The 14,277-nt window shown below is 40.5% G+C and overlaps 1 protein-coding gene across 1 annotated transcript in view; it reads right to left on the reverse strand.

The window, feature by feature from the left end:
- The window catches only part of DHRSX (dehydrogenase/reductase X-linked), a 161,748-nt gene that overhangs the window by 44,841 nt on the left and 102,630 nt on the right, over window positions 1-14,277 (reverse strand). The window contains exon 5 of the mRNA XM_053969965.1: window positions 1,967-2,174. Within this exon, the coding sequence (XP_053825940.1) occupies window positions 1,967-2,174 (208 nt within the window). The remainder of the gene's footprint in view (window positions 1-1,966; window positions 2,175-14,277) is intronic.

Below are 14,277 nucleotides of genomic sequence, written 5' to 3' on the forward strand. Positions count from 1 at the left end.
GAAAGGTTTAGACCTGAATTTACAGCCCACTCTGGGTTTCACCAGTGTGCATATGTGCAGGTACCATTGCTATCTCTGATTCAGAGCATCTGTGTGGGAATGAGCAGGCAAAATCAGTCATCCTTTACAGTCCTTACATCAATAATGTTGAAAGGTAAAGGACATGAAAGCTGCAGGTAAATCTCACTGCTATATTATTATTCTATCAGACTAGTCATGTTCTTGCTCAACTATAACTTTCCAAACCAGAACATTTCTGGTTCCTTTAAAACATGAGTTAATAATGACAAATCAAAGACAGGGATGATCCTAAATTAAAGAGGCACAATACAAGACCTTGCTATACTGTTATCTAGACACATAGAACAGTCACATTTAATTCTGCATTCTGCACTTTAGCCCAAAGAAATACTAATCCCCTTAGCCCCCTCACATGGTGCCATCCAGAACATGGCCATCAGAAACAATGACTACATACATCAAGTGAAGAGTAAGGGTAATTTCCTGTGGTTGTTTTACAAGCAAGAGATTAAATTGTGACTACCCTGCAGAGGTTTAAACAATGGCTTGTAATAAAACTGATGCCATAATATGTAATCAGAAATTTGACATGCCTAATGCAGCATTCATATGTAAAATGTCTGCAGTGGAAACAGCCCAGACCTCTAATTTCAGTCTGTGTTCGGAAATGAAACCTTGGGCCAGGTACCTCTGATCACCTCCTGAAGTCCCTGAAGATCCTGTCAAAGGATGGAGACGCATTTTTACGGAAATGACACAGAAGTCAGACTGGCTCCATGCAGGCAGGCAGAAGCTCTCTGGAGCCCATGAGAAGGGGGAAGGCAGGCTCTGCTTCAGCCTCTTAGTAAGCACATAATTGTCACACATGACTACATGGGGAAATTTTGAAATTTATCTCAGTTATCCTGCCTGTTTCTCTGCTAAATAAACCACTCCACGCGGTTCCTGTATGATATCAGAGACATTTACCACATCATTTGATGTCTTCCTAATGTTAGAAATATCCCACAGACATTCATCCACAATTTTCCTAAATGAAAGCAGGAGGTCAGAAGTCATCCATGCATTTAAGCCCATTTTACTGGATTAAAAACCCAGGGTGGCTACAGTCTGGGTCTCCATAAGCTCTTGGGGAAGCACAGGGGGTGACAGTGACACGAGCCAGGGTCCAGCGTTGGCAGTGAATCGCCAGGCTGATCCAGGTGTGAGAGGGCAGGGACCGTAGGGGTCGGAAAGGGACAGGCAGGATGACACAGCCTGGGGCCGGGGGCTGGGTGGGGGAAGCTGGAGCGGGGCTGTGAGGGAAGCCACGGGCGGAGACTGGGATGTCAGGAGCAGAGCAGGACAAGGCGGAGGCAGAGGGAGCTGCGGGGCGCGAAGGAGCAGCGGGCAGCAGAGGGCCGGCACGGCAGCTGTGTGCGAGGCAGCTGGGCAGGGCGGGCCAGCTGCCCCCCAGAGCCCAGTCAGCATCCCTGCTCGGCGGGCAGCGAGCAGCCACAGGCGGCTGCTGAGCTCATCTGAGAGCTCTGTGCACGCATCCTCTCGGGGACGAGGTCTATTAGCATCCACCCAAGCCATTTCAAAACATCCCGGTTACGGAGCGTCTCTCTCTCATTAGGTAGTGGCGAGTCCAGACGCCGCATGCACCGCAAGCATCACCGCAGTATAAGCATCAGAAAGCAAAGTGAGGTTTTCAAAGTCCAGAATAAAAGACGCCGTTCAGAATTTATAAATAATTTGTACCTTTGGCTTAAGGCTGCAAGCTTTGATCAAATGTTAACTATAATAAGCAAGTGCTTGAGAAGCACCATAAATTGTATTAAAAAAAAAAAAAAAAAAAAAAAAAAAAAAAAAAAAAACCACCTCATAGTCAGTAGCAATTCTCTTGTATTTTAATCTACACAAGATTACTACAGATCAGTGAATACCAAAAAGGGATCGGTACCTGCTTTGTAAGTCGTTTAGGTGCAATTTGCCTACATAATGGGTGGCTGATGAGACAGTGATGATCCTAGCGTTGTGACTGTGCGTTCCTGATTGCTTCAGCGTATCCAAGAGGAGGTTAGTCAACAGGAAGTGCCCCAAGTAGTTCAAGCCGAAGTGCTCCTCAAACCCATCTTCCGTCTTCCTTTCAGGGACCAGCATTACCCCAGCTGGAGGAAAAAGCAGAGGTAAAACCTGTTGATTTATTTCAGAGGAGCAGCAATCTAGAAGGAGTACGGATCTCCAGCCGCAGAGGGTAAACATAGCATTCAGAGCAGTGAGTGACTGGTGATGGCATGTAAAGTCGACACTGATTGATTCTTGACAAGAAAAATGTCTAAACTCTCACTTTCGTTTCTATATCCAGATAACGTGCTGATTGACTCTCTCTCCCTCCCTGCCGGACTGTGAGTCCATTTGTGAAAAGTGTTTTCAAGAGGTGGGAGCTGGGCGATCCCAGTAACATTCCCTCCATCAAAGCTCTGAGCAGTGGAGACAAGACCAGGCTAAGCAGCAGACCTGCCCTCCCAGACAGCTTTCTCCTGGGTCCTGGCTGGAGTTTAAAGCTCTGGTGAGTCTACAGCTGAAATCTGCAACTTCTCTCTCACTGGTGTGGGTGAGAACAGATGTAGTAAATTTACCCAATATATCTTAATTACCATGCTTACAAGCAGCTGCATATTGAAATTAGGTTTTCAATGCTTATTTTGGCAATATTTTTACATAAATTTCCACAAACCACAATTTTCAGACTCAGTGTCTAAAATAAGTATCCACATCCCCGTCATGCGATGTTGATTTCAGCATCTTGCAGAGAATTCTGAGCTCATGCATAAATTATATCATGTACTGAGGCTGTGTGAGAGATAGTTACCCTGCTCAGTTATAGCATTAACTTGAATGCTATAAATTTTTCTTATTTTATTAAAATTTAATTACTGTACAATTGGACATGACCTTTGTCATTTAAATGTAGATGGACATAACTCATGGAGAATCCTGTTATAGGATGCTTCTCTCTAACATCCATAAATATGATGTAGCAGAAAGGCCACCTCTGCACACAAGACATGAGAGGGTGTCAGCTTAATCCTCATGCTACTTCACGTGCCCACTAAAAAGCCTTTAACATCCCATTTCCTGATATCAGCCTGACCTGATGATTGCACATTAAATGATCATTTTAAATTGCACATGCTATGCATCTAGGTCACTGCTTTGGGGGTTCCTGCCACCTGACAGCCCTGCTTTGTTTCTTCCTCTTGAGCCAAAGGAGAGATATTTTTGGAATCTTTTTTAGTATGGAAAACACCCATAGGGATTCACCTATGGCCTCCTGCTCTTTAACAGGGCAACTGGAGAAGCAGTGAGAGGGGAAGAAACTCAAGAAGACCACAAAGAAAACAAAAAGGTTGGGTGGAACGCAGCATACCTGCAAATGAAGAACTTAAGACTGAACATGAGAGATGCTGACTGGTGGTACAGTGAAAGAAACACAACACAAATTACATGAAGAGGCTCCACAAAAGCTTTGATTAGCATCTCCCTATGTCATTTACTTCTGTAAACTCTGTATAATCACATCTGTAACAGTGGCTGGGACTGAGAACTGCCGTGAAGGTTATGGACAGATGCAAAAGCAAGACAAGCCCAGCTGTGACTTTTTCTTGTTTTCTGGGAAGAAGGAAAGGATGGGAATGGCTTGGGGATGGAACAAACCCCAAGCTCCCAGACTAAGTCTCTGTCTGCTACAGTGCAAGTTTTAGCACAGTCAGAGCTCAGCATGAGCTGTTGGAGGGCACATGGAAACATTGCTGCATCTCTGAGCACCAGGGCTAGTACAAGGAAATGATTTGCATATCTCCGAGGCCATCATGCCCTCCAAAGCTCTGACACTTGGAAAAGGTGAAAGGCAGCAATTTGCCAGAGTTCTGTTTGCAGCAACACCAGTAAAATACAAGCCCAAGAAAGGCAGCCAATATAAAAGAGCTCCAAATGCTTCTTCTGCATCTGCTGGGATTGCTGCAGGGCTCGATACAGGACCCCTCCATGCACGGACACACTTCTGTTGGTTGAGTCAGATGGATGGATGGAGAAATTTGTCCTGTGTGTCAGACACAAGTGTGTTCGACAGCTGCTACAGCCGTTTAGCTTTGCATCATGAACAGCAGGCAAACCCAGGGAGGCAAACCCAGGGAGGCTGCCATCGCTCACATTAGCCCCGAGGATGCCTGTGCCACTGCAACTTCACCCTCAACCTCCAGAGAGGCACAGGATTTCAAGAATACATAGAGGCTTTGCCCTCCACCCCAATTAGTCTCCACCATCTGTGCTGTACATCCTGGAAGCAAAAAAAACAGATCTGAGCTCAGATCAGGAGACAGAAAAAAAAAAAATCATTTATGCCATGCACAACTGTAAAGATACGTGCTCCCCAATATTCTTTTGTTCATTCTTCAAGAGCATCCCCTGAGTAGAAATTCTGGTCAAGTCTTTGAGCAGGTACAATCACCTCTGCCTGCATCTGATGCTACTACAATTCCCTTTCTGTCTTTACGAGCTGCTCAAATAATGTTAAGCCAAAACACCATTGAAAGACATTTTTTTGGTTTTTTTTAAAGGCTCCCATCTTTCAGGTAGTTCATATCAAGGCTGTCAAAAAAAATCTTGCCCTGTAGTCTGAGGGCAGTTTCTCTTATTTGAGGAAAAGCCATTTTTAATTTACTAAAAGTGAACATACAAAGGAATACCCAACAGCCAACTGAACCTGTCTCCTTCCTTAACAAAAGGGAGAACCTTGTAAGTGTAGCAGCAAGCTCTCTTTCTTAAATTATTAACTACCTAACATTCAGTAGATACTATAAGTGGCATGTTATTGATTTTCTCTTGTCCAGAAACATCATCAGCTTTACTTAAGGGTCCCAAACGTTAACTCAAAAATAAAAGCTGGTTCTACTTTTAATTCTTTGAATTGATCCAATACTACTTGAAACATTAACAAATGCCTTATCTTTTCATTGTAAACTAAGAATGACTGTGCTTTTTCTTCCAGTATGGAATCCAAACAACTCTGTATCTTTCTGTTTTTAATTATCAATAGTCAGTCTTATAATTTTTCAGAGTGTATGTGAAATTTGAAGTGGCAGCAAACAAACCATTAATGCCAAACACCTCAGTTCTGATATAACCTTCTTATATGTTTTTCCCCTTGATTTAGCTGGATTGTCTCCAGAAGATTCAGTTTTAAAATATCACTGATAACATCATGACATAAGTAATTAATTAACAAGTAAACTGAACATAAGCTTCTACTTTGTAATTGATTAGCTGTTGCTGAAATATTCTGGCAAAAGACTGATAGTATGGGAACAAAAAAACTGACTAAACAAAACATGGATGTGTGATTTTGCAGAGGTAGTAATAAATTAGAATAAGGAAAATATTTTTCTGCAAAACTATGGTGAACAACTGTTCTTATAGATATAGTAATACATTCCAGTGTGCTGCAGTTCTGCATTTATTGTAATATGTTCAAGTTATACACATTTTTAATCAGCTTTAATGAATAACAAAAAATATATTCTTTTTTAATTCCATAATGAAGCAATCAATAATTGTATTTCTCACTCAAAGAATGAATACACTTCAAGAGAGCTGTCTTTATAAGCAGGAATTTATGATGATTTTCTATAAAAGTCTGTAATGAAACTCTTGGTTTCTGATCCATCTTATGTAATTTAAATAACAAAATGGATCTGCACGTACCATAACAAAAAAATTCATGGTAGTTATAGGCCATACCCCATTTTTATTGAGTTATACAGGAGAATTTGCACTATGCTTGCTCATACTGCAGATGATGACAAATATTGCTCTAATTCCCATACCGCCCACTGCAAAGACATCCTCCATCTCCATTATAAAATGTGTTTTAAGAGCTGTAAAAATACAAGTATTTTACTCATCTGGGTTTATTTACAGTGAGCTACTTGGAGATTTTTAAAGTCAGTGCTCTCAAACTCACTACAAAGGAAAAATTTAAAATCTCTTTCATGTACAGAACAAAATGTCTGCCTTCCCAGCCGGGCTCACAGAAGAGGGTTTGGAGGCAGATTCTGCCTCACACAAGTTCTTTTATCTCCAGACAGCCAAAGGCTGGGCAGATAAAGTAATAGGTCAGCCACAAATACACAAAACACCTTCACAGCAGGAGGGGAACCTTTATAATCACATTCACCCAATTCTTGCTATTTACAAGGAAGAGACACATACTGTACCAAAAAGGTTCCCAAGAGGGAAAAATTAGGAGACAGTTACTTCCAGTAAAAGCACAAAGCCCTTCCTCCATACAGGCTTTGCACTGTCTTAGCTGATGCCTTTAGCAGCATTTCCAACCCCACGAGTGCAATGCACCCCCACTTCACAGAATGTCAGAACTCCTCTGTTCTGCACACCCATGCAATGAAACACCTCTGGGTGTATCTACATGTAAAATAGCATAGCCCACTTCTCACCTGAACAGAAGAACCATACAGCAGCACTTAGCCCTGGCTAAGCTGCCTGTACCAGATTGCTTGTTCCACCTAGCTCCATTGGGCTGTGCAATCCCAGAGTACACCTGCCCTGTGGGTCTCTCCTGGCTAGTGAGCAATGAGAAACATGCAATGCCTTATTGTAAGAATTGCCCCCAGAAGTGCTTACTGGAGGCACAGCTGTGCTCATATGACTGCTTCTTACAGGTACTGCTTCTTACTGCCCCATCTGGGCTGAAGAGCAGTGAATTTACAGCGCTGCTCTAAAAGCTGTGACATGGCTTCTTACTAAGCTACATCCCTAATCCAGAGACCAGTGCTACAGGTAGGCCATATGCCTCTTGGTATCCCAGGAATGTGTTCTGAGTCTCAGCAGGACTACACACAGAAGCCAGATTAACAGTGCATGAGAACTGAAAAGATAAAAATCCTAACAGTTTAGAAGAAAAACACAAAAGCACAGATGAAACTTGGTGCAGCTTTCCAATGTTACTGTCTTCCTCCCTGTCTCCCCATAGGGAGCTTAGACTCTTGCATTTCCTAATGTCTTTTTGAGTTTTTATATGTGTGTATGCAATTTTCCAAAGCCAAATGGGAGGAAAATGAAGCAAAGCAAGGACTTTTACCCCATGGCATAACAATGACACCCGGATGACACATAGATACCACACCAGTGCATTTGACCACTGGGGAGATGCAAAGACACCTGTTAGTCTGTCTGGCATCACTGCTGGAACAATGCCCTGTGTATGGACCTTTCCAGGAAGGTACTGGCCACTGTGAAAACAGGTTTGATAAAGGAAACGGACCAAGCCTGGGCTTGTGGAGAAGAACCATCTCCAGAGGATTAGGTCTCTCCTGCTTCATCCCGAAACAACTTCCCCATAGGAGTTTGCCTGAGCCTCTGCTCCAGCACTGAACAAGCTCCTGTGAGCTCTCACCTCCTGCTCCCTACTCCCAAGATGCTCTGCACCATCCATTGCCTTTTCTGATTACCTTTCCTGACAGCTTCCCCAATTCCCTGTGCCAGGCAAAATGCATGGCCATGATGAACCAATGACAGTGTTCTGCTTCCCAGCCTCCCCTCCTCCCTTACCACCCATGCTGATCTTATCAAGGAACTGCATGTGTTCAGGAAGGAGGGGAGAGGCTCAGCTCCAGACATACATATCAGCTCCATCTACCTCTTTGCTTCCCTGTAAACAGTAAGTTCCTTCTCTTACCCAGCCACTGTAGCTCCTTTGTGTCTCAATCCCACATCACACACCTGCAAGCATCTGCCTGTCACACACCTGGCTCACCCTACCCTCACTGCTGAGTCTTGTTTACTCCTGGAGCCGTGATTGGTGCCTCTGAGGCTTCTCCTACCTTTTCCATCCCTGCTTCAGTATCAGCCAGATGTGACTAAGTTACAAGTGTCCACCCTATCGGGCAGGAGAGAGGTTCCAATTCCTTCTCCACCAGGAGTGATAATTCTCATCTCTGTTAAATATCAGTAAACTTGCAAGTAAGAGATCTGTCAAGAATGCCTTCATAGAGAAAAGATTCAATCACTTAGTACCCAACACAGACTCCAGTCCACAAGGTTAAAGACTTGATCCTTGTGAATTATATGGTGTCTACGCATTTCCAACCTCTGACTGAGACATCTCCTACAGTTCAGACATGCCTAATGACTGCCTTTGTCCCCACTACCCACCCCAGCTCTACCTCAGTACTTGCTCTCTTATTAATTTTCTGATATTTAACAAGAATATATGCTATGTTCTTAGTTTAATTCTCTATAAAAGTCTTTTAATCAGAAAATTCAGATGTTTTGCAATCAAGGTTTTTGTTATCCTGATGGTTCCCAGCTAACTGTCCTGTTCCTCCCACCCATCAACTTTTCACAGTCTATTTTTCATGGGACAGCAACTTGTCATAAAGATCATGGAAGACTGAGGCCACCAGTCTGGACAGTGGAGAGAGTGGAGGAGCCTGAAATGAGACCCTGTGCTCATCTCCACCAAGCTCAGAGGCAGCCAGGAAGAGCAGATTGGATGCTGGTGCCCAGTCTCAGTGCTGGTGCATTTGCTTGCATGCAGCACCTCCCACCATGGCTCAGGTTTGTAATTTGGGCAAAAAGACCTGCTCAGGCTCTACTTGGGACATGCTTGGTATAGGTAAAATATTCAGAGAGGAATACATAAAAGGTGGCTCACAAAGTGCAGTGCTTAGCAGGCTTCTGACTTGACCCATCAGGGGAATATTCCATATGTGGCAAAAGATGCAACCACCGCTGACACAAAGGCAAGATCTTGTCTGCATTCAATTCCTCACTGTGTGATAACACCACAGCCTTTATTACCTATAATGTTCACAAGGGAGATGTGCACTGTATTAGCTGTGCCAAAGAAGATAAAGCAATGTGTCTTTCCAGAAAAAAATCAGGTCTTACTTTCTCAATAAGTTAAAGAGAAGAAAAGGAAAAAATGCAGACAATCCACATTCAAAGACTGTGAGAACAACCAAATCTTGGTAGGTTCAGAACATGACCAAACTGGCTGTAATACCTCTGTAAGAACAGATTCACATTCTGAATCAAGGTCACACTGCTACACGTGAACACAGCACAAGCTAGATCCTTGGAAAATGTGTCAGTTAAAAAAAGTAAATACATTCCATAACCAAGGTTTTGATTTTACACTAAAATAAATCAGAGAATTCCTAATTAGGTCTGGTTCAAAAAAACGCTGTGTTTCCTAAAAATATGCTCAGTAACTGTTTGGTTATTTGGCACAATGGTGAGTTAGCCCACTCACAATCAGAAAATAGGAAAGTCAGTCACAGCTTTCTAATTCAATAGGATATTCTCTCAGAAGTAAAATATCTCAGTTTGCAATTTGTATAAAAATATTTTTACCTAAAAGCTATGAAAGGATTAAGTAAAAATAAAACATGGCTCACTCCTGCCTTTCAGAAAAGCCAATGGCAAATGTTCCACACACTTAAGTAGAACTGGTTGGGTTTCCTAATCCATCAATAGCTGAATTTTGTATCTGTCTTCCACTGATAAAATGTTCACATTCAAGACATAAAAGCAAATGGGTCAAAAACCTGCAGCATGTGGAGCCTGAGATATTTCCCCTTTCACAAAGTGTTTGATATCACAGACAGAAAAAAAAAAAAAAAAAGCTTTGGAAATAATCAGAAAGAGAAAGATAATATCAAACAAAAGTCAGGATTTTCATGAATGAAGTCCTTACTCTTTGAAAGCCAGAAGAGTCTAAGGTTACCCCTCTAACTTATTAGTTCTTCCAATAAAAAATAAACCTTTCATAGGAAATCTGACATCTTTTTATAAGATACATATAATTCTGGCAGACAAAAGTGCTATCCAAGTATAACAAAATCTGTAGCTGACAACTGCTTCTAAAAGCTCATATGCCAGATAAACGTGGGCATTGCACAACCCTCATTTCCTGTGAATGAGCCAGGCTGGATACTGCCAGCAGTGTCATGGTGCTCTGACACATGTGCCCAGACAAGTTACTCACTATACTCAAGGCATCTAATACCTGTGAAGAGCAGTGTGTGAGCAGCCAGCCAGCCTCCCCACAGTCAGCTCTCCAAAAAATGATCTCTTCTGAAAAATCAGAGAAGGTGGCACCTGTCATGCACTGAACTTCATCACAAAAATATGGCTCTGGGAGCCTCTTCTCATTTTAGAACGTGTTAATACTGCATGTTAAGGTTCTTATGAATCTTCCAGGTTTTCCCACCATACATGGAAGATCCATTGTAAGCCGATCCCTCCACCACCTCAAATTAGCTCTTCCAGGTAAAGCCATTCCCAAAGGCCCAGCTCTCCCATGATGTCTAGTACTTGTCATCCATTACATACAGGTAAAGGCTATTTACTCTTCTGCTCATCCCCTTCTCTTGTCCCTATCCCTCTATACCTTTTCCATCCCAGCTTTGCTTGGATATTGCTCTAATTTGTCTTCCAGGAAGGATAAAGATGAAACATGATGTTGTAAGCAAGACACTGGAAGAACTTTAATGAGATATCATATCCTGAGTTCACCACAGCTTTCCTGTGTGGCTGGAAGAGAAGCATTAATTTCAAGGAAATCCAAGTTTCACTGGAGTAACAGCAACCCTCCTCACTAACTTTCCCTCAAGGCCTTTTCCAGTGAATTTCCACATCTCTGAGGTTTCTTTCCTTTTCATCAGAGCAGTCAGTGTAGCCTGCAGCTGCTACAGGCAAGGGAGCTGCCTCTTACCTAATCCAGTGGGGCAGGATCTTTTCATAGATCCCACTGTGATAATTTCAAACAATTTAACTATTAGTAAATTCAATTTATATTTATAAGTAGGTAAGTATGTATAGAATTGTTTGCATTTGATACATGCCCTTGTTCCCAGCCCTCGAATTTCACTTTTCTTCTGAAGATCTGATCCTGCAAATACTCAAATGCAGGAATAATTTAATATATGATCAACCATGACAGCATCTATGGGATTATTCAAAGGACTCCTGGCAAAGGATTATGGCTGACCTGCACATGGCTGCATTGTGTGTAGGTAACACAAGGAAATATATATATTTCATATACTCAGCTACTGATGCAGCTTTTAAAGTGCTCTAGAAACTGAAGAGGTAAGCTTATACAGACTTATTCATTCTATCAAGAGACTGATGATTTCTCAGATGATACACAAAATACCAAATATGATCATCTGATCAGCTAACAGTTCAGGGATATTGATTTTAAATTAGCTTAGATAGGCTTCAACCTGAAATATATTAACTGTAATCTGCCTTCAATAGGCTAATAATAGCCTGAAATCTCTAAGATGGAATTTCATTGTTAATGAGCTAGACAGTGCATGTTTGTTGGCATCCAGAGTTATTCTGGTGTCCCTAAATATCTTGTGATTTTTGTGTTGGCTCTCTTGGTTTCAAGATCATTAGGTACTGTAAACAACATACAAGCAAACATATTAACTACAATGTGCTAAGAAACAGTTCTATCACACAGAGAAAATGACTGCCTTCAAGGCTAGAAAAAACCATCTCTGGCATGAAACAGTGACTGCTAGTCATGGAATTTTACAAAATATTTTAGTATCTGTCCCTTTTTCAACCACAAGAAGACAGCAGACTTTCTAATGCATTTTAACAGCAATGCCATTTTTAGGAATATATTAAATAATTAACACTAGTATACATGCTGTAATTTGCTAAATGCTTTTCAGCTGTACAGAGACACAGTTCTTTCCAAAACAAAACTAAAAATTAGCACCCAAATGCTAATTATCAGACTAGAAGACACATTCTTCTGACCTTCTGTCAGATAAAGCTTTCTTCACTGCTTGTTCTGCATCCCTCTTTCTGTGGCTTACAGTTCAACCATTTAGCTTACTTCTTGTTTTCTACAGAAAATGAATTTGTTTTCTATGTCATAGCATTTTTCTCTTTTTAGCATTAGCACATTATATTTTTTAAAAAAGTTTATATAATACTCTATTTGCGTTTTTAATATGTTTTGTTTATTTTAAAAACCAAGAGCTGAGCCTGCACATTACTGATGCAGAAAGCATAGTAATGGAAAAACAAGCCCTTATTTGTCAGCTGAAATAATGAGTGCATTCAACCAAATTTTTCCTTTTAAATTAGAAATTAGAAAGTTAAATGTACATGCCAAAATAACCTATAACAAAAAGAGGAGGTGACTACTGCTCTAATCTCCATTTAGCTGGATACCTAAACCCTCCCATGATTATTTTGGGACCTGGATGTTTAGCTCTAGGAGAATACTTTGAAACTCAAGATTTTAGTATTAATTTAATTTCCAACTAAACCTTTGAGTTAGGTAAGGGATAGAGAGCAAGTGATGAAGAGACATTAAAAAAAAAATCACCAGTGACCTTAAAAACTGATGAATTTTATAACAATCTTAGGTCAGACATGTAGTATTGATTAATTATTTAGGACAGTAATTCACATTAAAGGGAATTTACATTCCCATGTCTTTAATAATATTTAAATGTTAATTTCATAGCTTGCATTCTTGTAAAATGTTGGAACTTTTATCAAGTCATCTTCAGATGTTTGTTTTTTTGGCTTTTTAACAGGTTTGCAAAAGTCCTCAATGAATATCGTACACCTTCACATACATACAGGATACATATCCATGGAGATAATATGTGGAAAGTTCACTAACATATACACATGTTTATATCCATCAATTTAAAAGATCTAGATTTAAGGAATTAAATAATACTAGTATGTAGTGCAAAAATTTCAATGTAACAGTTCTTGCATTTTTACACTAAATGTAAGAGAAGAGTACAGCCCTGATAATACAGCTTGATCCTATGAAGGCAGAAATAAAAAATTTTACTAGCTTGCTGATAGTTTGATTCAGAAGTCAGGGGATATATATGAAGTCTGATTCTCAAAACCTATGGGAAAGGCAGTGGAACAGGCAACTGTGATGAGGCTTTTGAGAGAGTGGTGCTTCCAGCTTTGCAGACCATGATGGACTGAATCATCCTCCTTAGTGCATTCAAGCAAACAAACAAACAAACAAAAAAAAAAAAAGAGGAAAGAGGAAGGGAAAGGGAAAAAGAAAAGCCAACCAGATAGCCCAAATGTCAGAGCTTTGTCTTCATTGTGCTCAGTACTGTTGGTTTTTGCATCAGACCACTTCTCCATAAGGTATGTCCATTTTCCTCTTATGTAGCAAGGAAACATTTGGGCTTTCACTATGAAACAAAAGTTACTAGTGAAAGTGTGCTTTCACTAGTAACAAAACTAAATGTTACAGATTATTTACAAAGGCAAATAAAAAGGACCATAAAAAAAAGAAAAAAAAAAGTGGGAAAGAGCATTCAGAAGTAGAGTCATTGCCAGGCAATGGCCAGAGACTAACCTAATTCTCTGGAATTTTTTACCTGTGCTTTGGACATGATTCTGTTAAGGCAAAAAAAATGACTTGGACCATTCATTTCATTGTAGATTCTAAAAGGATTTTATCAAACAACAGATTTCTCTTGCTAACTGTATTTGGTAAAAAAGCAGAAGTGAAACCAAATGGCTTTCTTGCAAGTTACAAATACATAGACTGAAGCAGGCAAATTTTAGTTTCAAACTCCCTTCTTAAAACAAGTTTTGGGCTTACACTCTTTGGTCTTATAACATATTAAGAACATTAGGAGATCCATTTTCATACAACTTTGTTTCTTGAATAAGGAAACACATTTAATTTTCATCCAACCCAATTCAGCAGCAGCTAGGGCAGGAAAAAATCCTCTGTTCCTGAGGGCTTCCCAGTTGCTTCAGCCTCATTTTTCCCCCAACTGGCCTCCAAGACCCTGCTGACAATGCTGGCTTTGCTCATGCTGAAAACTGGTGCAGGGCGGGGTATGCTTGATGGGTACATACAATTAAAAATCCCTTTTCCCATAAAATGCTGTTTTTTCAAATAGTGTTGTTCCCATCTGTGTAACAGTTTTTATTCTGCATGTTTAAAAGTAAATCTGGAAAGACTTTGTAACTAGGCTTAAATACTCACTAATTAACTATAACTATAACTATAACTAGGCTTATACATCCACCTCTAATTATTGCATGATTAAAATAATAATGGTAGGCTTTTTTGACTAATCAAAGAAAAATGAATGTTTAACTGAACATTTCACAAATGTTTCATATCAATCAGCAAATAAAAAACACTTGAATTTTTATTGCAGT

The sequence above is a fragment of the Vidua macroura genome, chromosome 2 (genome assembly GCF_024509145.1).
Source record: "Vidua macroura isolate BioBank_ID:100142 chromosome 2, ASM2450914v1, whole genome shotgun sequence".
Lineage (NCBI taxonomy): Eukaryota > Metazoa > Chordata > Aves > Passeriformes > Viduidae > Vidua > Vidua macroura.